The following is a 26,985-nucleotide window of genomic DNA, read 5'->3' as shown; positions in this document are numbered from 1 at the left end:
GCTTCTGAGAAAATCGATAAAGATCGATTTGAACTTCCTGCGAAGTAGAATTCACTTCTGGCCGATGTGAACCAAAATTAAAGTCATTTGAATAATAGTATTTTATTTATGATTAGAATTTAATAAATATTGAATGAAAATTTGACTTACAGATAGACAAACAGAGACACACAACCTACAAACATTCATTCATTTTGTGTGCGTTGTGCAAAGAAGCTTCAAAAGGAACATTCTTCTCAGCGAAACCGCCTGCATAATAATAGGTCATTCAAATGTGGCAGCTCCTCCACGGGGAGAAAATTCAAACTACCGTTTAATTACAGGGTACAAATTGCTCCCGGCCTTAAGATTGCTTGTACCGTTACCGTAAAAGACAATTCGATAGACAGTGGCTAAACGTATTTACAACGTCGGAATTTAATAATGGTTTATTTAAGCCACAAGGTTTAGACTCATTTTCCCCGCAGCTCAGCTAGAAGCGTCAGTATTTTGTTTGTTAAAGTAAATGTGAAACGTAATTTTGTACCGTCGTGGAAGAAAACACTTCGTAAATAGTTTAAAACGCTCAGGAAAATGTTTGGACGAACTGCGAGATTGCTGTAAGACACTAAGTGTTGGTACGATAGTAAATGTTACCGTTTGTTTTGTATGAGTGTGGTAATATTAAGAAACAGATTGCTGAGCTAACGAACGTGGTCGGATGAAATTAAGATGTGAACCAAGGATGAAGATGGCTGTCTTCTGAACAGATGCTCCATGTGCTCTGGTAGAAGTTTACAGACGTGTCCTCGTGAGGAAATCGTCCTGATGATTCTGGCAGTAAACACTTCTGAAACGTCTGTAAACTTATACAAGACTTTATGACGCAACATCCCAGAAGACAGCCATGTTCATGCTCGATGCCGTGATATTCTGAAACCTCACCAACTAAAAGCAAAGCTAATTGCATGAAATACGTTCTGTCGTGAAACATTGGCCTTGTAATTACTGAGTTGGGAAATAAATTCCTTGTTTTATGTACCAAATCCCGTCATTGTAATCTACTCCGAGGAATTTCGATTCACGTCCACACCCTGTTATTTTTAATAGCCATTGTTACGTAGTCTTGAAATTTACTAAATCAAATCTAAAAGTTCGTGACGATGGTGAGTCATTTGAATAAAAATTTTCTTGGATATTTTCCATCGTCTAAGAAATAAAATAGAAAAACGACGTTTCGGAGATGGGGCTCTATCTATTGGGCCCAACTGAGTAGGTACCTGAAGTCGGAGATAGAGTCCCATCTCAGAAACGTCGTTTTTCTATTTTATTTCTTAGACGATGGAAAATATCCAAGAAAATTTTTATTCAAATTTAAATTTACTGACCAAAATCCGGAATGCATTTCTCTTTTCTCCATATGCTACGCCATTGTCATTCTTCTTAATGTAATTTCTGTCAACAACTTCAGGCGACAACAAAGGACACACAGAAAAGCTTTGATGTCTTCTGTTAGCGAAGCAGTAAACTCTAATATCTATGGGACGACTTGTTACATATTTACTTCTTAGCACAAAATACGTGGCCAACATAGGGAGATTTCGTTGTAGAACGGGTAAAGTTGACTATTGTAAAGAGAGACTCAAGCCCATCATAGTGCTACTGTCTGGAATCAAACCACTGACATTTCATTGGAAAACTCGCGTGACAGAGAACTAGCGTACGTGAACAATTGATCAGGAAAACAATTGAGGGAAAACCCAAGCTCGTCCATGTCCGATTTGGCTAGATGTAAATCCACGTTAAAATAATAATAATAATTAATTATTCGTTGTATCCTCTGTTGTCATGGCGACCAAGTTTTAACGATGCCAAGCCACTCTACACGTGTACGCAATGAAACCAGCCACTTGGCTAGCAAGTCACACCATTACTAGGATGTACTTTGCTTCTGCTAAACAACTAATGCAGGAAAAGTTCAAGGTTGCTGTTGGATAGGTGGGGAAACGAACTGAGGTATGAGACGGGGCGGGAGTCTTCTCTGATCAAACACAGACAAACAGTTTATGACCCGGTCTTTCTAATAGTTGGAATAGTCATGTGGGTAATACTGGAGATGTGTACGAGAACACTGCTCGCTTTCGTGTATGTGACTAAAATTATACAGAGTGGAGCAGGACCCCTTATAATTCGGGTTGAATTTTTTTTATATATTTAATAGATGGCTCAGTGACGAACTCACTAATTGGCTGATAACCTAAAAGTTGTTTATGAACTTCCAAGTTCTGTTTAATGGAAACCGAAAGCGAACATCCGCCATAACTGAGGGCTGTTACTGGATTCGGTATTGACCGAGGTAATCTATTTCGACATAACATGTTTCTATGGTATTTATGTTATTTTCACATCCAATTCTGAGTCGTTCAAATAGCCGGCTTCTATTAAGATTTCTCACTAAAATTGCGTCTGCATATTGATCTGTTTAGTTCGACTTATCTGATTTGCTACGAGACGAGTGTATAATGTGAAGTTTCTCAAATAACCACTATGTTCATGGGCCTGAATTTTAAATATTTTCCCCTCAAATGTTGAACGTCAATAATGGTTGGAGGTTACATTTAGGAAACCAGTGGTTGTAGTCTGTTCTGAGGTTCATTATAGAAGAACCCCTGTTAATGGTCCTTCCAATCAGAGTTCATGACTGTCTCCCTCGGAAGAGGATTGCCTGAGAGTCATTCAAGTACTGAGATCTTTCTGATACGAAATGAAACGCTTCATAATTAAGAAAGTGATTTCCAGAATTTCTGATACTGGCATTATATAAGATCATTTCTACCATAGGAAGCATGATCCACTGGTAATATGATGGCTCTTCCGAGGTACTGAATTCTAGCAGTGGACTGAGTGGTGTTTCTTGTAGTAGAAGACTGAATAGTTATTTATAGAATATGATTTAATGGTAGATACATTATTTAAAATGTAGGGTGATGTGTTATGACGTGTGGTAAAAGAATGAATTATTGAGAGCTTAGTTAATAAAACACAATGTCTGTACAAATCATACGCGGTCACAAAATATTTGGTGACTGTATGACTTATTGAAATACAGGACAATTTTGTGATACGCACTGTTTAAACATTATTTAATGCGTAAAATAATGCAATGCGACAGGTTATAGCGAATAGTAGAAAGCGTATTATTAATAAAAACAGCGATTTGAAGTATAACAGCATTAAAGGAAAACCTCGTAGTTCCACTCTCAGGAGTCATAGTCACTGTGCTAAGCTGCCATAGTTCCAACATCTTTTTCATATGAATCAGAAATTGGCACATCCGGTATATACGTGAGAAAGTAAGAAGATTTAGGGAGAAGAATTTCAAATGTTAATATTTTGGCCCTCCCGATGGCTGCAATAGAAATAGGATAATACAGAGTTCTTCTGGGGGAGAAAGAAAGAGACAGAGACTTGATACAAGGAGAGGTGGAGGCCTCAGTGTTAATGTCCCCTCCTGTACGAAGTGAAGGCATACGTATTAAAATACGTACACCATAAACATTTCTTGTAACCGCACATGTTCACCTTGGAAACAAATACTCTCGGAACCAGTTACCATCAGCCATGCACCAAAGTTGTCTCATTCTCCTTCTTTCTTCGCTAGCTCTCATCCGAAAGTATTTAATTGGAGTGTGGGATTTACTTAACAACAGCAAAAATGTAGCATTAAATTTGTAGCGCATTTCCTATGAGGTCCGGCAAGTTTTAGTTTTTTCACTTTACGAAGTAAATTAATTTTTTGTTTCTAATATTTATCACTTGTGTCCTCCTAGCGTGAGTTTGTATAAAATTAATTTTGGAAAACAAATTAAGAAAATGTTCTTGATCTTATTTAAATGATAAAAAATAAACTTCTGGGTAACATATGGAGGCCTATAATAGTTGAAAGGATTATTGTTGTTTTTGTACAATATGGTTTCTACATTTATCTGTAAACAGAGTGTAGGAAGTTAAATCGAATATAACGTAAATATAAAACATATAACTAAGGAATATTAAATTAGAGGATATCTAGTTGAGACTGCAGGTTCTTATGGTGGCGAATCTGATGATGACTATCTTCTGGAATGTTGCACCTTGCGATTACCCTGATGATAAAGGCAGCAAGGACCTCTGAAATGTAGTTAAACTTCTACCAGACTACACGGTGCAAAATACCAGAATCCAGTAATCTTCAGAGGGGGAATATAATTTTTTATAGACTCTACATTCTAAAGCTCCAATGTTTATCATCATGTTCAAACTGTTACACATTTGGGTAATTTGTTGGCCTTATTTGACTTCAGTGTTTCTATCAATGCCCTTCCGTTATTTCTTTATTCGATTGATAGTAATTAAATAGTAATTTCAGGAACCTGTTTGAATTCTGTCAAAGTGTCAGATTAATTTCTTTTTGAAGTCGGAGTTTATGCGCAGTCTGGATTCAGTGTTTATGTAATCCAGAATGCCTTCTTTTCTTTTGTACTCTTTCCTTGTGTTTTTGCTGTGCATCTCATGAATCTTATCTCAGCAGCTGTGAGACTATATTTGTCTGTGACCTTCATTTTCCAAGTTTCACCAACATAAAGGAGCGATGTTTTAACTGACGACGTATAAATTCTTATTCTTGTACTTTCCTGGATTTTTGATTATTTAAGTACATTGCTCATATCTATAATTTTTTTTAGAAAACTTCATATTTCTTCATCTTAAGTTCAGAAGGAAAACGTGACCTCTTGCTTTGTGGAAGAAATTTTGTCAAGAGAGAACGGGCTGTAAAATTTTATTAAAATTGGTCGAATTGAATAAGGAAAAAGTTGTGAAAATTAACAGAGTGTCCGCTCAAACACGAAGTGCCCTGGAAAGTATTTATACCTAAAGTCTGTGAGAAATTTAGGGTAAGTTGTTACATGATGAACTTAGTGATTTATGCGTGTCATCAGTAAGTCGTAGTATTGAAATGAATGACATGATTATGGAGGAGACAAGTAATGCATACAGAGTTTTTGAGAGGTTAATCATTGGTAAATCTCCCCCTTGGAAGACAGTCAAAGGAGGGTAACAGTAAGACGTGATTAAGATGGAAGACGGATAGAGGTGTGTTTTGTGGAAGGGAGTTGGAAAAAAGTGAATCAGATTCTTTTCCAGTGGCGAGTCTTGAAGCGAATGGTGTTGAATATTCGGTTTCTACAACCACAGATTTATGTATAATGAGTACATTCTACTCGAAGTCCAAATACATTAGACTTGTGGTTCTCCCTGCGGTGAAGAAGTCGATGTTGATCTTCTGGGTAGATACCAGCACTTCGGAAGAACATGCTCTTTGCATCTTCAGGGCAAGAATGGGATTCTAGCCAAGCTTTTAAGACCGTGCGCGCTTTAGACCTTTATATCATGGTGGTTAATATTTGTGCCGCCTGCTTTAACATTTAATAACTCTGTATTTTCTTATTAGAATATAGAGTGAACAAACTAACAACTATTAACACTATAATGGACGCTATTGCTATAGTTGTTGGTTTGTTCACTCTATATTCTAATACACTACACGGTATGCAAAGTTTTAAGATTATTTCTTATTAGTTTTGTAATAAATAGTGATTATTTCTTTATAGAGTGTTAACCTTTTCTTCCTTGTAGCACGGATGAGTTTTGTTTTCTTTCCAGTAGCGACTGGATGTTTAAATATTATTCAGTTGAGCTTTTGGCTTCGAAGGGTTAAAACCTGCTGTCATTGTGGCCGGCATAATATGCATTCTTCTTCAAACGTTATCAGGGTAAAATGAACGACCATGTGAAGAGGAGAAATGTAGTCTTCATATAATATTATCGGAAATCGTATCGGAAGGGTCTGCTTGAAAGATCTTGACGTAGATAGAAGGGTAATTTCGGTTAATTGCTTCATGGTTTTGACTGTGGTCTTCAGGGTCAGTGCTGCCATATGTTTTCTTGTAGGTGACTAGCAAAATTTCGGAGCAAAGTGCCCCCTCCGTCTTCATCGTCCAGAACGTTGGAAGCCATTTCCAAGACTACAAGGCGTCACTGTTAATAGGACCACAGTTGATAAACCGATGTGATAATCTCATATCTTATTCTTGATTTATTTAACGACTCCTTTCCGATTGCATAGGTTATGCACTGTCTAATGGCAGTAAGATAATGCGAATAATGAATTAGTAGAATGTTAAACAAAGCGGGCATGGCCTATTTTAATGGCACTGTCTGGAGGAACTGTTAAAGAAAAATATCACAGTCAGAATCGTTCTGACTGAGTTTTCAACCTGGAATCTCCCGAATAAGAATCAGTGGTGATACTAGCTACTCAGTTGCGACGATGTAATATAATATTAAAATGGTGTGAGGATAAGTACTGTTCACCTCATTCTATACAAGGAATCAAATGAAGGTGTGTCGTCACATGTTTTCAAAACGTGTGTTATGTTAACCTTCCTCCAAAGCGGATTCGATTGTGCGCGTAAAAATAAATGTCTACAATTATTTGCCAAACTCGGGAAATTATACGCGGTGTGCCAAACACGCTGTAGTAGCATTCGAAAAATACTTTTGTTGTTTAAAAAGATAGACAGTTTAAATATGTATTTGTAGCTAACTCGATTTGTTTTTATTTTATTCAGCATATGTAATAAAGTGAAGTTCTTCCTCCCGCGTCTTTCGCCCCCTCTTCCTCTCACAATCTGCATACAATCCGCGGTCTCAGTCTCGCTTACGCGTGTCGTAAAGTTTATGATATTGCCTTTGGACAGCAGCTCGGAATCAGAACGTAATGTTAAGAATTTAAGTGAAATTATAACAAAGAAAAGTTGTAAGATTGTGGCACTAGATGAGAAAGTAAAGATTCTAGTTAAAATCTATCTTCCCGTTGATATTTAACTTTAATGTTATGCAATGATACTTTATTATATCATACAACTTGTTCTTACGTTGACTTTCTACGACCGCGTTCCCGTATCCCTCTCAAACTCATACAATTCAAAGTTCGTTCAACACGTTTTCACTGAACGCGCCGCTTCCGAGCAACGTATCTCCCGCGTTAAGGGGGGTTCACACGGAGTCGTGGACCGGGCGAGAACACGACCAAGAGGACCGGTGGTCGTGCTCACTACCGAGTGGGAACTAGTGGTCGTTGCACAGTTGGTAGTATACGACCTTGAAGACAGCGACCAAGTCAGTCGTGTGCCTTTTTCAAACACCATGACTCTGAAGGCGAGAAGATGCATTTGCGAAGTCAAGTGGAAACTGGAGACGGGCGTTATTAAGCAGGTCGATTACGGAGGTCGTGTGACTCACTCAAATAGAGTAGTGTTCTCGCCTGTTCCACGACTCCGTGTGAACCGCCCTTTAGATGAGGGTTTATTGTGTGTGATTCTTTACAGACGTGTTATGAATCACTGTACTTTCGCAGACCAAGAGTTGGAAACAACCTTCATTTGTTTTGTCTCCACCTTTAACCAATAAGTCGATGTGAATTGTTATTTCGATTTATATTGGAGATTTTAATGTTTGAACTTACGTGATTAGTTAATACTGTTTCTGTGGAAATTTTACTCAGCGAATAATCCTGTAATTGTGCAATTGTTTTTCTAGTCGGGTTACTGTTGCGCTGTTAAGTCCTTGAAGTTCTAATCCCAAATAGAAGATAACAAATATATCTTAGCATTGTACTTTCCCAAGCTTTTCTTAGAAACATAGTTCTTAATTGTAATGCCATCTAAGGTTTCTGGAATAATATTTTTAAAATACTAAGTCATTTCATTACATTAATAATGATGATTGCAGTGAAGTTCAGTTCGATCGAATTAATAAACACCCATATCATTGTGGCCATACAAAGAATGTTCATCGTTGAAGACTACCTGGCGTCTCTTTGTTACTTAAATTGCCAGAATGGGTTCGATTCCCGGCGGTGCCCGAATTTATAACTTGTGTTGGGCAAGGCCGTGGTCTAGGCAACACGGAGTTTTCCTCCGTGGCATCCCAACAATTACTCCATTCACACACAGAAGAAGGCAATGGCAAACCACTTCTGGATCATCTGCCAAGAACGAATATGAACAGGTCCCAGTCCGAGAAAAGGATGGAAGGATCCTGTTCATATGGACCTGTCGTCAGACAGAACACTAAATAATAATAAGTTTAGGGATACATTTTCCATTTCTGCTGTGCCAGAAATCGACAGTATCTCGTCTTGTGAATTTTCTTCTTCTTCCTGTTTTAGTGTAAAAATGTGTCAGGAATTGGGTTGCGTGACTTCTATTATCCTGTATTTCTTATTAGAAGCCATGCCCTGGCTGACGCTGAAAGTCAATCAGTTCTACTACCAAGTGTGTTAGCTACAGTGTCGCGGGGAGGGGGGGGGGGGCCTTCCTCGGAGGGTGAACGAGCCACAACGTGAAACGGACTTTTCACCTCTACCTGGATAAGACGAATGTTAGAATGCGTGGAGCGTAACCTCCACCCTCGTATGTAGTTTAACGCTGTGCTGCTTGGTCACAGATACAGATTTACTGTTGCTGACGACCTTCGATTTGTCTGAATTCAGCAACTGTTCTTGAAATCAGTGGATTGTTGACAGTTATTTGAAACTCATAAACATGCAAGCTACAGGTTCTGAGTCGTGGAAAGAAAAGGAGCTGTCCACTTCATCTTCGCTTTCTTAGTAAGGCTGAATAGCACCACTTTTTGTGGGTAACGTCTGTTTCATGTTGAACCATAACCTTTTCTTTCTACATGAGTTTCGAAGGGTTAAACATAGACATGTACCTACTATTTGGTGCCCTCACAATGTCTTCGGTTTGAAACTCGGCAGGGACACATGATAAACTAAGTACGATTTTTTATAATTTTTCTAAATTCTCATGCTGATTTTGGGGTGGTACTTTATACATGCTACATCAACCGAAATTTATATTTCATAATTATAATGCTATTTGACGATCGATAAGTAGCTCTAAAGTCAGTATAAAATGTATGTGACTTAAGTCCTTGTTACCGAGTACTAAAGATGTAATTAATGTAGTTTACAAAGCTTCGTCAAACTTTTTTCCATGTTACGAGCTAAATAACTCGTTTAGAAACACCTACCTTGATTGCTCGGAATGTTTTGGTGTTTGACAGTGTCATTGAAAAAAGATACGTTTCATATAATTTGTTAACTTTCTTTGTGTGGTTTCTCTGTCAATGGGCCTGTTAAAATACTTTCAAAAAGATGCTCCAATTTTAATTTTACCGAAGAACATGATACATGTAATTGTGTTTAGTGTCTCTGAATGCAGCAGGATTATGAAGGCGGAACGTATTTCAATTTTAGTTTCAAGTTTAGTATAGGATCTCTAAAATAGTCTAAAGATTGCTATCTTCTGGTTTGTTGCGCCGTGTAGTGTGGTACATGTTTACCGACGTTTCAGAGGTCCTTGCTGCTTCCATCATCAGGACGAATCACAAGGACTTCTGAAACGTCTGCAAATATCTACCAGACTACACGGCGCAACAACTCAGAAGGCAGCAATCTTCAGACTCACCGTCGTGAAAACCTCAAATGCTACATAAAATTGTCTACTTTGAAATCATTACTTCGCCAAGTCTGCAATAAATTACTTATATATATATTTTTTTACATAAGGGTAACTTTGTCACCTCATAATTCTTTCGGGTTTATAGAAATATACAAACTCCCCAGATTACAAAAATTTGCAATCAAAATTTGTTTTAAATATCACTAGCGTCTGAATATTACGTAATTTCAGTGTCGAATGTCACTGTGTTGCATTTGTTAATAATCGTCGATGTTGGGCTTGTGAATTGTAACGACCTACGTTTCGGAGAAAAATAGTACCTCCATCTTCATTGGTGAAGGAGGCAGTACGTTCCTCCGGCACGCTGGTATCTACCTTAGAAATCCAAGCGACATTATAAGCCTGGAGATCAACATATCTTCACCGTTGTCGTAATCTCATATGTCACATATGTAGCTTGTAGGACGAAGGGCTTGTCTAAAAGTTATGTAGGATAGAGTTGCCTTCCGCTGCGTTTCTTCCGCTAACCATCTAAGGCAGATACTGAGATGTGGTCTGTCCCTCACCATGGGAATGTCAGTGGATGCTTCTCCATGTCAAGGCAATGTGTTCTATCTGCCTAGTGTGTGGCGTCGAACGCATTGTGTGCAAATAAGAACGTGTATAGTCCAGTGATTTCGAAACCATTTTTCGGAAAGAGTAGAATTCGCCGGCAATCCACTGGCAGAAATGTATGTACGCATTCTTACGCGTGTGTTTCATTGAGTTTACTTTCAGGCTCATAGCTCTGCCTTGATTTTTCAGTGGGGAATAAAAATAGAACATTGCAGTTATTATTTTAACTTTGCAATCCATGAAATTGTCTTCGCGACCCGTAAGTTGAAGAGCTTTTATAAAGGCGGGATTTTGTTGCTAATAGACCGCGGAATCATTCTCTATAAACTTTATAACTACACTTGTGTATTCCAGTTACTGGTGTATTGATGAATAAATATATTAAGTATAAGACACCAGAGCACGCGACACAACAACCCAAAAGACAGCCATCCTCATACTCGCAACCGTGGAAACTTGATATCTCAATTATATAGAACTGATTCAACAATTTCAGCAAGTAATTTACACCAATAAATATTGTTAATTTAACTAATTGACCTATTTAGCACTTAAATATTTCCATTTGATTTAATTGTAATGTTAATTTTGATTTAAATTGACATTTTAATTTTAAGTTCACAGTTGGCGGATTACATCACCAAGTTGGCCTGAAGATTATATTGTAATAACGAATTGTGTTTCTATAAATAAACTGATTCTTTTAATATTTTAGTCATAGTGTTTTTGAAGGTAATAACTATAATATACGACTTTATGTCACTTTTCGTACCAGAACTACTAAAATTTGTTTAGAGACTTATGCAGATACAATTGACAGAAATTGGAGCTATTTTATGGGAAATAATGTTGAACAGAATCTTCTGTTGTTGTGCGATTGAATCTATCGAAGTACGTTTACATCTCAGTTTAACTATTTCTCCTTCAAGCTTCATATCTGTCGTACAAAGACTCGCTCGCTTACTTTAATCATTGCATTAATACAAGTCGATATTAAGAGATAAGAGTTAGATAATTTAAGGGGATTTTCCATATCAGTTCATTGAAATCCATCTAAGACTTAATTAAGCATCTCTTTACTTTAATGTATCCACCAAATAAAAACTTAATCACCTGCATTAATGTAATTCTACGGTTGAAATAAATGTAAGCCGATGCTATGAGAGAGACAAAGTTTTAAAATCAGCATCCGTGGCAGCGAAACTGTAATGACGTGATTCTTCAACTTGATAGCTACTTCCTTAGTTGGGATAACAGCGTTACACTTCTTAATTAAAATTAAAAATATAATTATTGCCAGTCATGCCTTATGGTAATAACAAAATTAACGAATAAAGTAATATTTTAAAAGAATAATACAGAATTGTTATGAAATAGAAGGGGTCCGCAGTGGCCGCGCGGTCTGAGGCGTGGGCCTTGCGCCGCTTGGTCGCTGGGACCGTGGGTTCGAATCCCACTCAAGCCATGGATGTTTGTCCGCGTTGTCCTGTGTACACGTAGAGGCCTTGCGAAGGGCCGATCCCTCGTCCAAGGAGTCCTACCGAATGTCTATAGATCGAGACAACGAAAAGTTGGGACCCGCAGTGCTCAGGCACTTGAAGAACGGGTCGTTCCCAGTATCCCGAGTATGAAATGTAGGTATAACATGAACTGCAGAGGCGAAAATCTTGTCATACCTTTGGGTCATAAATGCGGTTGCCTTTCCTGATGTGTGATTTTGAAATTTGCTGTAGGATGCTAATACCAAACTTGTAACAATAATGGTCGGTGCCAGAATAAAGATTTAAGGTTTAATAATAAAGGTTTAAGTCCAAAAATTATAAACAAAATATGATAGTTTCTTTGTAACCCTTATTTAGTATTGCCTGTAATTTATCAACATGAAAAATTTCGCCTTAAATTCATATTTGTTTTCTTTCAAAATCAATATATGCGATATGTGAGAACTTTCTCTAGCATGCAGTTGAGTTGCGGAGTCTGAGGGTCACACCACAGCGACATGACACAATATGGACACAGCAGACATAAGCACATCAGTAAAAATACTGGGGATAAGGAACCTGCAAAAACTGTGTGGCTTCAGGGAATGATATTGCACCAAACCTAGTTATTTCCTGCGACTGACATGCATGAACGTTTAAATCTTGATTCCAAAAAGAGAAAGAAAATATATTTCTCATCATGTGATATAATCCTTGGAAATTCGTTTCTTGTTGGACTGTATATTTCTCGTGTAAATTGAAGGGGTTTTTTTTCTCTAAAAGGAATGTAAGCATTAAGATTCGAGTTTCTAATTCCCTTCAATCATAATTGAAGTAGGCAGAAGGCTAACAAACATTTTTTTAGAGCCTTCAAGTATTAAAATATATTTTCACTCCGATTCTAAAACACGACAGAGAAGCCAAATTATGTGTTTATGAAGAATAAAAACGAAATCGAAAATAATTATTATTCAGAGAAGGAATAATTTAATTATCACATAACAGAAACATTTCAACAGTTTCTAAATACTACATCAACTCTCCATGACTTTCTCTTCATATCTGAGAAAAATTACGAGACTTAAAAGAAACATAAAAGTCACATTTAGAACTAACAATGCAATAGAAAACTTAGGTGTAAATAACAGAAAAGCGATGAGGTAGGAGTATATCTCAGTGCAACTGAACCGCTGTCCACCACCCCCCCCCAGAACGACTCTAAGAAAAACATCCCCAGAGAACAAACCTGGGCCTCTGCGGTTAGAAGCCGACGACTAACGGCGAGCAGACGGACGTATACTGTATCAGGATAATTTATAAATTAAAATAATTGGACTGCATTAAGAAATATGTGTGTCATCCCATCCGTAACTTTGAAAGTCGATATAAAATAGCATATTAATGACATCAGAAAGTAGAAATAAAAGTCTGGAAATTCACAGAAAAAATTACAAACCATCCATTTCTAAGGGGAAATTGAAGATATTATTTGCTGTTGAGAGTTTTGGGCCTTACGGGGCAATACAGAATGGCGCATAATTATTTGCCTGTATATAAAATAAGCAAACAAACAAACTATTAAACACTACAAAAAAGACACTAGTGCCATACGCGTTTCAACCTCAAGAGGTCATCATCAGTGACATCAGGGAAATTAATTCATTTAATCAAATGGTTTAAACTGGATTTAGAAAATAAATAATGAATACGGTATTTAACAAAAGTATTCCAAGCGATACTGCACTAGATGTTGTTATTCCTGTAAATAGTTGTTTGTTTACTTATTTTATATTCTAATATACTATATGGTATGCAAAGTTTTAAGATTATTTGCCTGTAGGAAATCGTGGAAGTAATCTAGGCGTTTGTCATCGTCATTTTGCAGTAATTCTTGTATGGAAAAAATGTAAGTTCTACGTTAAGATTCGTTGCAGCAATTCAGGTGTTAAAATCTCTGCGAAAGTCTGTCTTAGTCTATGAAATTGAACAATTTTTTTGTGAAATAACAATTCAATTATTCCTGCGCGCTGGTGGGCTGTTCATAATAATTTCCCAAGCCTCTATTTTATTTCTGAAAAATAAATATAAAAGAACGAATAAATTAAATATCCAGTTATTTTAAATTGGATGACTAATTATGCCCTACTCTGTATTTATGAATGTGTACATTGTTATAATCGCTGCTATGGTAATGCTGTTACGGGATTTTTAATTGATATTATACTGCTTCATCTGAATGTATCCGTTTTACTTTTGCATCACTGTTAGAAGCCTCCTGAATACTGTTCGTTGAACTTTGTGACCTTTAAAGTAAATAAATGTTTACAAATATGTACTTTCTCCTTAACCTTCTGGAATAGAACAAGGCCAAACTATGAAGAGAAAGAGGTTGTGAAACCAGCGTCTGAACATTTAACTTAGATGGCTAAAGAGACGCTTTTGTATATTCCAAAACAAATTACGTTATCCTGGCCATGGCTTTTTAACTGTATGTAATCCTGATAAACCCGGAGCCTTCGAATACGAAGTAGGAGTGCTAACCACATTTACCATGATAATCTATGGCAATTCTGGTGTTGTACAGCTAATATAAAAACTTTCAGCCCTAAGTTGTAGATATATTTATTGTTTGCAAGGTATACGTTTTTAGCAGCCATGCTCTGTCGTGTGACCTGATTTTGTTAAAAATCTCATTAAATCAGTAATAATCGTTTAAATACTGCCGTATATAGCTAATTTCAATGCTATTCCTTCTCTGAACTCTTCCCAAGTACTTTAATGAAATTACTTGGAAGATTTGCTTCTCAGTTTTGAATCTGTCACAAATGAAAACAACGAACATAAGCAAAGTTATATTGATGTGTTTGGAATCAAGATATATTGTTTAAATACCAGGTAACATTAAGATTATTCGCTCTGTTGATGTAGCATACCTGAAGCATAAACCAGTGGAATTTACCATGTGGATCGCAGGCGTTTAAATACAAATTAGTTTTGAGAAAATGTTCTCCTTATACAGGTAGTAATTTATTAATGGTCATTTAGCGTACTTAGGTGTTACAGTGAATTATACAGGATTTTATTGTGTCCTACGAAATATCAGTGTTCAGTGAGCCAGTTCCACGTCTTTATCCAATCGGAAGGTTCATTACCGTGTTTACAAGAGCCTGCCGTTGGTCCTTGCCCTGAGTCAAGTTAATCCACTTCGCACACTCAGACTGTACTTCTATCAGATCAGTTCTACTATTACCCTTTCATCTACTTCTAGGTCTCTCAATAGGTCTCTTCTCTTCAAGGTTTCCAATAGATACGCAGTGTTTTAAATGTTTATTTTTTGTTTATGTCTTATAATTTGCGCTTACATCACACTTCTCTTCACGGTACTTGAATATTTAGGGGAAAATTAAACGTCAACCAGTGTATTCATTACAACCGCTCTGTTTAATCATTTCGGAAGCATAGTAAGTTTCACATAACATTCGTTGTTTTATTTGTTGTTTGCTGTGATTGGTGAATATTCAGTCGGTGGCTGCAATGTAAAAGATAAATTATTTCCTTTCTTCCAGAGAGGTCTACAATCAAAAGAAAATGTAGACCAAACTACGTTTCAGTGCCAATAATTTCAGAAATCTGTTTCACTTTGTGAGTGGATATGTAACGCTACATAACCTGTTAATTTCGTGATATTTTATTAACTGCATGGAGCTACTGAGAAAACCCACAAAAAGTCTCATTAAAGATAGCCGGTATTGGGGACAAAATTTGAACCAGTGACCTCCGAAATGCCATTTTCAGTCTGAATTCCTGTGAACATTGTTGTAGAAATTAGCGTAAAACACAGTCCAGTTACTTTGTGTTGACGTCTGAAAGCGATAGTGAACCTCGACATTGTATGCAGGAATAGGTTTTGTTAATGTTGTGGTGCTTGACGTTTGACCTTGTTTGGCTGTTACAGTGTTGCCTGATTTTCGGTCCATGACGAAAATATGTGTTTCTATGCTTGATAATATTGGCACGCTGACCTCTGTTTCCTTGTCTTGGCTCTCTGACGCAGTCATCAGCATGCTGACTTAACACATCTCCTTGAGCGGTTGCCTATAGGAATGGATTCGACCATATTTACAGCGCAGCCGAAATTCACCGGCCACCATAAAATAATTCAACTGATTTCTTTACTTCTTCGTATTTGGTTCTTGGCGTTGATATTCCTGAAGACTAAACCGATGATAATTGTCTTTTGTAGTGTATTCCACTGGCTTAAGCTAACATATGCAATTTGGGAAAATGTGCGTATTGAACTTTGTATTGTTAAGTAAGCCCAAATATATTAACACACATTGACTCTTTGATGCAGGAACACTAGACGAATTAATTACTAACTTAGATCCCTGAAGAGAATTTATTTATTTATTTAAACACGATGCGGACAGCTATGGGTAGATAAGCGAGCTACATCGTTATGCTATAGGTGTGGCAAGCTTATAAACATTCCGTGTTGAAATTCATAAATTCAACTTCAGGTGTCTTATAGACAGAAAACAGACGTGGAGTGTCAAGGATTTTCACAATGAAACGATCGCTTGGAAGTATTATTAATATTTTAAATTTCGTTATAATTCGAACAGTTTATCGGCCTTGATATGTGTATGAACCGCCTACATTATGACTAACTGATCAAATTTTAAACCGAAAATTCTACTGAAATTTTCTTATATCAGTAATAAATGTTTTATAATATTACTTTTCGTAATTATGAATGATATATATTCTTGAAGATCTTAGTCGAATAACTCGTTACTTGGTTTTAAAGTGGTCGTCTTCCTTATGTTAACTAATTATAAAAAAATATTAGTCTTAGAGGATAATTTAATATTGATTTTCTTACTTAAAGACAACATTGGTCTTTACGTAAATGTTCTTGGAGAATGCACAAATTATAATTGAGTGTTCTCATCTGTAGTGGGCGTCCACGTGTTACTGATGTTTTAAATTGGCCTGTGAGGATTTTAACCTGCTTTGAAAAGGAAAGCTACCAGCTATCGAAATCATGTTACACGTGATGAATGTCACACAGCCTCTTAAAGTCCATTGTGCTGATCTGCTTTAAAGCGCTTGATATGGAAATACAGAGATGCAGCAATGTATGTTGTGCATTAACCGACTAAGAGAAGTTGTTGGTTTTATGCAGCCTTTGTGATGGAATACAGTAACGTACAGAATAAATGTATGAAGTCAGGTATCATGGTCAAAATGGCGGCCCGAGATTACTAAGAACCAGCCGGTGAAATTGTTAATAGTACTAGAAGCTCTTTTTTTTACTCCGAAGGATTTGAAAAATAAACTGTGATTGTCATCTCGTTTTCTGCTTTGCGTAGACGTGCCAGACGTTTTCGCTTTAAACTCCTACCGCAAAATGTAAGATTTCCAGGTAAAAATTTTAAGAGCAAACTGTTACAATAATAAATTCAAAATAATATTTAACGGTACAGCATTGTGTGCACATTTGAATAACATTTATATTTGAACGTATAATATGGTGATTTGTCGTTACTGAATAAGTATTATTAAAGATAACGAAAATTGGCTACTCGTATTCATAAATAGGGCGGGGAAGGGTTTCTTGCCCCTTGGGTCCAAGGGAGGAATCTATTCTTAGCCCGAGGGAAGATAGAAGTTGGACACCCTGAAATAAGGCACAGGATGAATAAAAAAAAGAAAGGAACGCAGAAAGAAAGAAAGAAGGCAGAAACATTAAAGATTGGACAACAAAACATTCGAAGGCATTCAACATTTACTCTGTATATAACTATAAGTGTCTAAGGTAAACTGCAAGTGTATGAATTGTAATTTACGAAGTCTGATTTTTTTTGTACCTTGTAGGACAAAATTTTCCCCTTTCACAATTATAAAAATTACAAATACATTTCACACATCAGTAGAGGAAACGGTTCTAAACGACGATACGAGTCTGTTTTAATTTTAATTTTAACAGATATTTTGGGGTTGGAAATTGTGTCTTTCGTTGGCGATTCTGGCCAGAGAAATCTCCATATACGTAGATCGTTCTGTAATTTTATAATTTTAGTTCAGTGTTACTTCATATTGTTTACGCATCCATTAGCAACAACTTCCAAACTTTCCTACACACTGAAGAGTTAGTCTTATCCTTGTATGTACAAATATAGTACAACTATTTGTCAACGTGTTTAAAAACACTCCATCGTTCTGATAAGTAAACAAGTCTGGTATTTTTGTCGCTTGAGCTTTCACATTAATTGACTTCACGAATTTCGATTCTTACTTTACGTTTCTTCAGTGTTATTGCATCAAAGAGATGTTCCATTCAAGTACAATATTTGTGACAACAGGGCAGTGCAGTGATGTACAAAACAAACACAGCCATGAAAAAAAAAAACATCCAACGATCCAACCAATAATAAAAATGGATTCACAATGCTTAAAGAAAAGAACACGGGGCACACACCTTGTCGCCCTGGCGCTGATGTCGCATTGCGTTTTTCTTACCTTTGACGAAATGAGCGTCAAAGTTGGTGATGACTCCTGGAAACATAACGGCTCATTTGTACAACAAAGCGAAAGGTTTTTGGGGGGGTTGGGGGTTAATGGGGTGCGTAAGATGTCAGGCCGAGTCGTGTGATTTACTGAGTTATTGATTGCTTGGTTGGTTGAACGAACTGGCGAATAGCATGAAAAATAAAGGAAGGAAGGAAGAAAAAGGAAAAAAAGCGAGAAATGTAGACAAAGAGAAAGAAATTGGGAGAGAAATAAATAAAGAACCGACAGATGGAAAATACAAGAATAAGATAGCAAACCGTACAACGAAATTTGACTCCTAAAGACTTATATCAGTGGTCGATTTATTACATTTTCTATTGCCTTTCCTGTACTTCGAGTACTGGTACTCCATCCACTGGGTTATTCGTTGTCATTATACCGACACACGTCTTGTTGTTTTTTGTTTTAAATATTAATTGCAGCGTTTGGAATTGAGCATGGATCCTATGAATATTAACCACCTGATTAGTAGTCAGCTGATCTTTTTTTTATCAAAATATTTCCGATAGACTTGGCGGATCACATAATAATTTTCTACACGTTGTTTAAAATTTTAATGGTGCTTAGATCCTAAGATGAGTATAAATATTTGATACTATACATTATTTTATCTTCAAGTAGACCCACCATGACACTTCTGTATTACTTGTTTAATAAGTTTTAAGTTTCAAATGGACTTTTTTATGTTTTAATTAAATAAAGTGGAAATTTGTTTCAATTAAATCATCATTTTGTGTGCTTGTGAAAAATATTTGAACGGTAAATGTATCTTAATCTTTAGCGTGGACTCCGTAAAAGTAGTCGGTTGTGATTTTTACCCAGCATATGACGGCCCCCAGAACAGTAATATCGTTTCAAATTACCCTTAGTAGACACTAATTTTGACATGCTTAACTTTCAGTGACCTCAGCAGCCAACATAATTGAATTGCAGTACCGAGATTAGTAAGCTGTAATTTGATTTATCACTTTTTTAATTTATTGGTGTATTTATGTAGGAATTCCGAAGCGTATCTCTCACACGTCAGAACCATTACGTCTCTGAAAAGTTTAATTAATGTTAAAATGTATACTGCAAACTAAAATGGTAGTAGAGAAAGGAATAATTATTGCAACGGAGACAACATACAAAGCCTATGCAATAATATAATGTCTTTTGTCCGAGGTTCAAACTCATAACTCCTCAGATATCAAGCAGAAATGCTAACACAACCTTTGACTGTGGTAACTTTTGTTTGTAGTTTATTAAACGACGTTTAGACTGTGTAATTTTGAGGCTTTTGTGTTAACGAGCAATTTAGTTTCTCGACGAACACAAACCCTTCGTATGCCGTTTGCGCTGTATATTTGTAACTTCTACAAACGAAATCCGCCACTGGCCTAAAATAAATAAATTCAGTAGCAAAAAGAGTACGCGTAATAAATCTTGATTCAGGGGACATAAATCGTCCCCTCCCCTCCCACGTGCCCGATTCCGAGCGCTGTATTTAGACAGGTAGGCCTACACTGTGACTTTTTGTTTCTCTGTGCAGTGTTAGAACTGGCCCTGTACTTAAGCCTGCAATAATAACTTTGTGTTTGGTGTATGGATGTCTTTTACCTTGCCATCTTGTTAGAGTAATGACGTAGTACATGCTTAACCCCTTGACAGTGAACGCTCAGCTTTTTTGTCAGTTCGAAGTGCGTAGTTAAAAACTGTGTGTTTCTGGACTGAAAACGAGAAACTGCAGTCTAAAATTTGACCTGAGTTTGGCCTGGGTAAATACAAGGATCACCCTAAATAATTGTCTGCGCAGACAAAATCGGAGCGTGTGTAGGGACACCACGAGACGTTGTACCAACATAGTGAAAGAAACTTTCCAAAAAAATCGTTGATTTTATAGAATTGTCGTGTTATGGAATTTGTGGAAAGCAAAGTTCAGAGACTACAGCGGCAGAACAGAAACAACTGCAGATTATTAAAATTTAAACCAGAAATTGCAAAAGTTGGCTCCTGAAACAAACCATGTTTGATGTCGAAAGAATTAACAAAACGATACAAGAAATGTGTGTAGAATAAAATATAAAAATGTAGTTGCTTCCTAATCTGGCGCTAGTACGAACGATGCTAGTAGAAGTTCATTAATTGTATTATGTGACTGAATGCTTATTTAAACCGCCAAGCCTCGAACTCATCTATTTAGTCCGGATTTAACTGAATCCAATTTATACGATGTCTCAGTTCAGTTAAAATTGCGAAGTCGCGGCCTGTAAGTTAAAACTGAGTAAAGAACCGAGTGTGAGCAATATCCACTAACAAGATTGTAAAAGATTGAGTGGGTAATCTCAACGATGACTTGTCTCATTCGAGAGACCCCCGCTTCGAATCTGGGTAGCAAACGGAAGATCTGCCTTAGAGTGATGTTTATAATGAACTGCCAGTTACTGCCGCTATGTTTGAAGTAAAGGAAATATCTTTCAGTTGACAATCAGGTATGTAGATGATTGATGGATTGTTTGATTTATGATTCTTGGCTGAACAGTGACTGTTTATCAACTACAAAGATCGTGTAGCGTATAATTGCAGGATAGTTTTCGAGCCATGAATTATACGCGAAGTGGCCTCCCGCTACATATTTGTCTGGAGGGTCTGATGGAAGTCCACGAGGAATCTGTTAGGGATAGACAGGCTTCCGGAATGACATATGAACCGGGGAAGTACAAATGCGGACTGCTAAACCACTCTTTGTATGGAGCTCCGTAAACACAAAACAAAGCCAATTCTTTAAAATTTTGTAATGTTATTACATTGAGTACAGTTTAGACAAGGTAACCTGAAATAAAAAGGCCTACAATAGTCAGTTTGTAATGTATTTAAGGGGGGGGGGGGGTTGGAAAACTATAAGCCCCGGGATATTCTCCTTGCTAACCTTTCCTCAGGCACTATCAATATACGATTTCCCTCCTGATACTATGGTTTTGACCTGTTCACTACAAAATAGAAGCTATGCAATGAAGCTAAAATCTCACAATGCTTCAGTTGGGCGATAGATGTATATTTGATCCTTATACAACGCTTGTTTAGTTCTGTGTTTAGATGTCGACACATAAATTGCTGTTATTTGTGGTCATTGTACGCCAATAAGTCTTCTCAAGTTCTGTACCTGCACACACATGCTTTCTATATTTTGTTGTGTTATGGGGAGGGGGGGGAGTAAGGCAAACATAAGAACAGAACTGCAGGCACACAAATTTATATCTCGATTACCTTGAATGTTAAATCTAAAACAATTCAAAGCGTTTGGTTTCTGGAATTTGGGTTCGGCTTGGCTTGTCGAATTTGACAACAGCCTACAGCGAGACTTGTTTTAAGAATGGAATGCATCCCTGTAATACTGCATATGAATTAAATTGTTAATGTGCGCGGGTTGCATAATTTTAAGTGAAAAAGCTTCTTGCATTCGGATTGTGATCATTGCAGTGCTTCACGCAACAAAAAGGATTTGTTTCGCCATTAGTTAATGGGTTTATAGTTTACTTAACTACACTGCTCACACGTGGCTATTAGCTTATTAAACTAATTAAAACCAGAAATTAAAAAATAGACGTAAACGAACTTGATCTACATCGAAAGTAGCATTTTCCTCTACACCTACCGTAATTATGTTATACACACAGTCTTATTTTTAATAAATATTATAAATGTGAGGTTGGTATTTTCCACCCCTTTCTTATTTTGTTTCTCATTTCCGTTTCTTACTGTATTCGAAGACAGGTTCTCGGCTTCGAATCTCGACTTATATAATGACTGGATTATGAATGATGTAAAAGGAAACTGTCCTGATGTACTTTAAGGTAGACCGATAGTCACAGAATTTTCCAGAAGGCACTGAAGAAAATCTGACGAAAATTCTCAGCTGGGATTATTCTCATTAATTTTATCAACCTAGTCTTGATGACAATTGTGGTTGTTTTAAGCGTTTTAGATAAATGTATAGTCTCCATCTTCGGGGTACAAGATCATTTTCACATTGCATTGATACAACTTTACTATATTATTTTCATTTGTCTATCCATTCTCACCACCATTTATATTTTAACCATAACGTTTTTATCGATATATGATTATTCCATTCGTCCCTTGATTTTAAATTTCCAATATCCTTAAGAAGAAAGCTGCTATTAATAATTTTCAAATTTAACCACTTCTTACATTTTAAATTTTTCCTCCAAACTGCACTCTCACTATCTATAAAATGACATTTTCATTATCTTACGGTTCTCTGTATATGAGACACAAATTACTTATAGTCCTTCCTAAGTAACTTCTTGGGAAGCTGACATTTGTACAGCTGATCAAGAAATAAATTATTTTATAGAAACCCAAGGTTCATTAATGTGTTCACGAGAGACCGCCACTGTTCCCTATCCTTAGCCACATACATCAAGCCCATGGCCTTCTCATACACTTTCGTCTTTTGGTAGAATATTTCTAAATTTTAATTTTTTTCCATCATTCTACTGAGGTTTAACAATAAATTTTTATACCCATTACATCGTAGCAGCGTGTAACTATAACACGACTATCGAACCACATTTAACACTATTTATTTACAATTTTATTGCAGTTAATTGTAAATAAGTGCTAGTTAGTAATAATTTTTTTTGGAAAGTTGTGTTATGATAACAGTCAGTTATTTCGCTGCAAATAAAACTTTACATGTAACTGACAATAATAATCTAAAAATTATTTGTGTGGTTTTGGCTTTTAAACTATTTAATTTTATATCATGCAAGTTTCACAAGTTCTTGAGAGGGAAGCTTGCCGTCCGAGATGATTTTGTTTTTAAAAACGAAGCAAATGCAATAAAAGTATGATGTTCACCGAGAAATGTTTCCCTCGAGTGTTCTGACGTCAGAAAACCGCATTGCAGATCGATACCCTGGACGCAGGGCCAACAACATGACGACAACAACAACCCTTCTGTATTCTTTACAAACCGCAATGTAAGTGGCACCGGGTGGAACCCGGTCTTTCGCTTTTTAATCCGTTTTTGGTATTAGGCCTATTCTACTCGAAGATAAAAATATCATTGCTGTTACTATTAATATTAATCCACTCTGCGTGAATGGATTTTACCTGACAAAGTTTGTGAAGAGATTAAATGAATGACATGTTATAAGGTTCAATCTAGCATTGCTAACCACTCGGTTCTGTAGATCCTAGAAATTTCATGACTTGTTTATCGCACTTAACGAAATCTTATGATGAACATATTCGCTGTCTTAAGTAGGCCTATGTTTATACAGGCTTATACTACGTTTAGGGCGTTGTCTACACCGGTCTTATTGTGATTCATTATCATTATAGGCCTGTTGACAGACCTTTTTTGTCTCTTATTTTCAAATTAGTGACGGTGGTTGGGATCAAACTAGGGGCGCTAGAATACTAGACCAGTGTGCTAACATCTATGTAATCTATAATGCACGATAGTATGTAACCGCATGAGTAAAAAAGTAGTCTAATGATTCTATATTAGTTCCATATTAAAAATGTCTCGTGTTCGATCCCATCCGTGTCACTAACATCTAAATAAAAACTTTTTAGAAAAATTATAACCAATCGCCTGAATAAGATAGTAGAGCTAAGAACGGAAGCCTCGTGTTTATAAGATTTTTTATAACATAATACTGAAAGGCTATAATGTCAAAAGTCCTTAAAGAATCATTAGTTTACTTCACGACTCTTAATCCATTCTTCGGCATGTTTTAAGTCTGTCAGCAGACCATGTGAAATGCGAGAAGAGAAACACAAGATAGCAGCAGTGTGCCATCAGCAGCGCGATCAAACCCAGAAATTAACAACATGCAAAACAGACGTGATTTCTTTCTTCATTGCCTCTTCTAACCAGGGATCTTCCCCTCCAGTAAGAAACGAAGACGTAGCGAGGGATAACACCAATAGGCTTTCTCAGAAACACCTAGGTCTACCCGTACCTTTAGTTCACTGCGTGTGGGCCGCAGTCCACGACTGGGATGACGTAAATTGACGAGTCGGCTGTAGAAGAAATTGTACTTTTCTGCTTCTTTCATTTTCGCCTCGTTTTCATCCTGTGTTTTTCCTTCTCTGTTTACTTCTTTCTGTTCCTTTTTATATTTATTTGTCTTTCAATATCTCCCTTTATTTCTTCATCTTCCATGCGTTCGTGTTTGGTTGAAAGAACAGCACCCTAACACGTTTCTGCAGTAACAGTCAGTATGACTCCGAATCGACCGATTAATTCTTTGGTTGTTGAATGACGTGTTTCAACAATGAGTATGGTGTGTTGTAACACTTGGAGTTCGAACGTCCTTTTCAGTTTTGCGAAGAACCATTTCGTTGCCGAACAAACTGTGCCCCATTTGACGAGATACTAGACACGCGGCACGTAGGCAGCGTGAGTGATACGTGCAGTTTCCACAGCTCGTGTCACGCGTGCTGCCTATTTAAGTTAATGCAAACAGAATTGCCGCAACATGTGGATGGCGTTTCATTAGCCACGCGTGCCCTTATTTTATGTTTATGCATGACGAGGCACGCCGCGCATTTCAGTCGCCAGGCACGCGAATGGAATGATACCTGTTTCCGCATAGGTGGATTGGACGTGCACTCCGCAGAGCTGGAGTCGCAGAATATTGTCTGGTAGTGAGTAAAAGCTGAGCTTCAATGCACTCGCACTGAGACACCACGGTTATGAGAAATCTCTGATGCGTCGTGCAGGTAGCTGCATAGCTGGTGGAGGACATTTTGAGCACTTCATCTAAGTAGAATTTTGTTTCACGATTCTTAACCTTAATCCCTTATCTTCAACATGATATAGAAGGTTCTCATCTGAGATTCGAAATAAATACCCCTCAGATTAAAGTTAAAAGATTTACAGCTGAGGTATTCGGTTCGGTAGCGAAAATTATATTTTTTCCCCGACCTAGCTCATTCCATTCTTTTATTCAAATAGGAGTAATAATCTTTCGTAAACTATATAATAAGGATCTTGTAATAAATGAAACTTCAATCTTTTCTCGGTTCAAATTTTTCTTCATTAGCCCACATATTTTTTTTTTTTATTTGTAGTGTTCTGTCTGACGACAGGTCCATATATTATGAACAGGATCCTTCCAACTTCTTCAGGTTGTCAGGGACCTGCTCATACATATAATATACATTCTTGGCAGAGATGATCAGAAGTGGTTTGCCATTGCCTTCTTCTGTGTGTGAGTGGAGTAATTGTTGGGATGCCAAGGAGAAACCGGGGAAGCCCCCGGAGGAAAACTCCGTGATGCCTAGACCACTGCCTTGCCCAACACAAGTTATAAATTTGAGCACCACCGGGAATTGAACCCGGGACCCCAGGCTTACAAGGCTAGTGTTCTGACCGCTAGACCACCGTGGCAGTGTAGTCCACATATAAGTAAGTTTAATTTTATATCAATATTCGCATTAATTGCGTTTGTGTTTAACGAACTTAATTATGTAATTTGCATTCAGAATTGTTGTTGCAGTGATAAATCAAGAAGAGTGATACTAGTCGGGCATATTGGACGCTTAGGAGAAATAAAAACGTAATTTAACATTTCGGTCGTTTTATTTGATAATTACTCAGTAGTTACGAGTTTGTTGGAAATTATGATAGCTTTAAGTTTGGACTTGGTATGCAAGATGATCGAGAAATAGTATTTGGTTGGTTGGACTTGCCCATATACTTGCGTAAATTTGAGGGTAGAATCAGATATGTCAGAAACAAAAAAGTGCTCTGAGAATACCAGACAAGATTATTCAACAAGTTTTCAATTTAATTTGTTCAATTAATAATTAATTTAAACGTGGACTTATTTCTAGACGAATGAATACCCATGAACTTCTAAGACAGTAAAAATAGAAATGGCAAGGAATTTTGGAACCAAACTTCTGGTGATATAATACCAAGGGTACAAAATATTGCTCGGGCTAACTCAGTATAATGACCGGTTGATTGACTTCATGACCAATGGTAGATTCCCGGAAGGGGCTTCGGGATGGATTAAACTTTTATTTATGGGTACTGAGGGGTAGGGAAGAGAGCCTCGTTCCCTTTGATAAAGTGGCAATAGCGTGAAGCTGACTACTCCCTCCCCATCTACTGCAGGGATTGAGAATGCGTGGAGCCTACCTACATCTTCCAGTACGTCTTCAATTAAGCACGTTGGTAAATTTAAAACTTATTTATACTTCACTTACAGGATATGATACCTAAAGCACGTTGGTTGTTGGTAGTGAAACATATGTTGGCATAAAGAATGGCACAGGAAGAACATGGAATTAACACGTGCTCTTACCAGAAGTAACTTAGTTTGAAATAAGACACTGTAGGCTACAAACTATGAACGCTGTTAAAACTATAAGTTAAAGTTGAGACAGAATTCAAGAAGACAGGATTTATAAAACTTCTACTGCAGTCCTATGCATCCATCGATCTACTCGAAGATCTAGCAATAGATGGAAATACTTTTGAATCAAGAAACGGACCAAAACGAAATTCAGAGTGTCCAGTTCGTGTGAAGGAAGTGTTCGACGAAATCTTATAGATACACAGAACTTCGTAAGGTTCAATAAGAATCAGTTGCAGCCAGCCCTTGTACTTGATACATTTATCACCAAATTAACTTTGCGTGTGTATTCTCGCGCCTGAGTCGAGATAAACTTATTTCAGCAGCAGCCATTTTCTTAAAGCGCTCTGTCACCGGAAGTTCGGGCGTGTTCAAAGCCTTAAC

General features: G+C 37.0%; 2 protein-coding genes across 10 annotated transcripts in view; one reads left to right on the top strand and one right to left on the bottom strand.

Annotated features, from left to right (window-relative positions):
- LOC110837360 (BTB/POZ-zinc finger protein abrupt) overlaps window positions 1–26,985 on the top strand; it is a 273,544-nt gene that overhangs the window by 130,196 nt on the left and 116,363 nt on the right. The window lies entirely within an intron of this gene.
- Ca-beta (Calcium channel protein beta subunit) overlaps window positions 1–26,985 on the bottom strand; it is a 212,447-nt gene that overhangs the window by 127,625 nt on the left and 57,837 nt on the right. Inside the window, exon 3 of one of the 4 annotated variants that reach the window (XM_022079374.2) lies at window positions 18,170–18,205. The exons of 2 other annotated variants lie outside the window; for them this stretch is intronic. In XM_022079374.2, the coding sequence (XP_021935066.2) occupies window positions 18,170–18,205 (36 nt within the window). Of the gene's footprint in view, window positions 1–18,128; window positions 18,206–26,985 lie in introns of all 4 variants that reach the window. One more of the 4 variants, XM_022079376.2, reaches the window with a different exon arrangement.

This window comes from Zootermopsis nevadensis, unplaced genomic scaffold (assembly GCF_977971745.1).
Source record: "Zootermopsis nevadensis isolate Lab colony 2312 unplaced genomic scaffold, Znev_1.0 Znev_ptg000021l, whole genome shotgun sequence".
Lineage (NCBI taxonomy): Eukaryota > Metazoa > Arthropoda > Insecta > Blattodea > Termopsidae > Zootermopsis > Zootermopsis nevadensis.
This window is presented reverse-complemented; position numbering and strand designations above follow the sequence as displayed.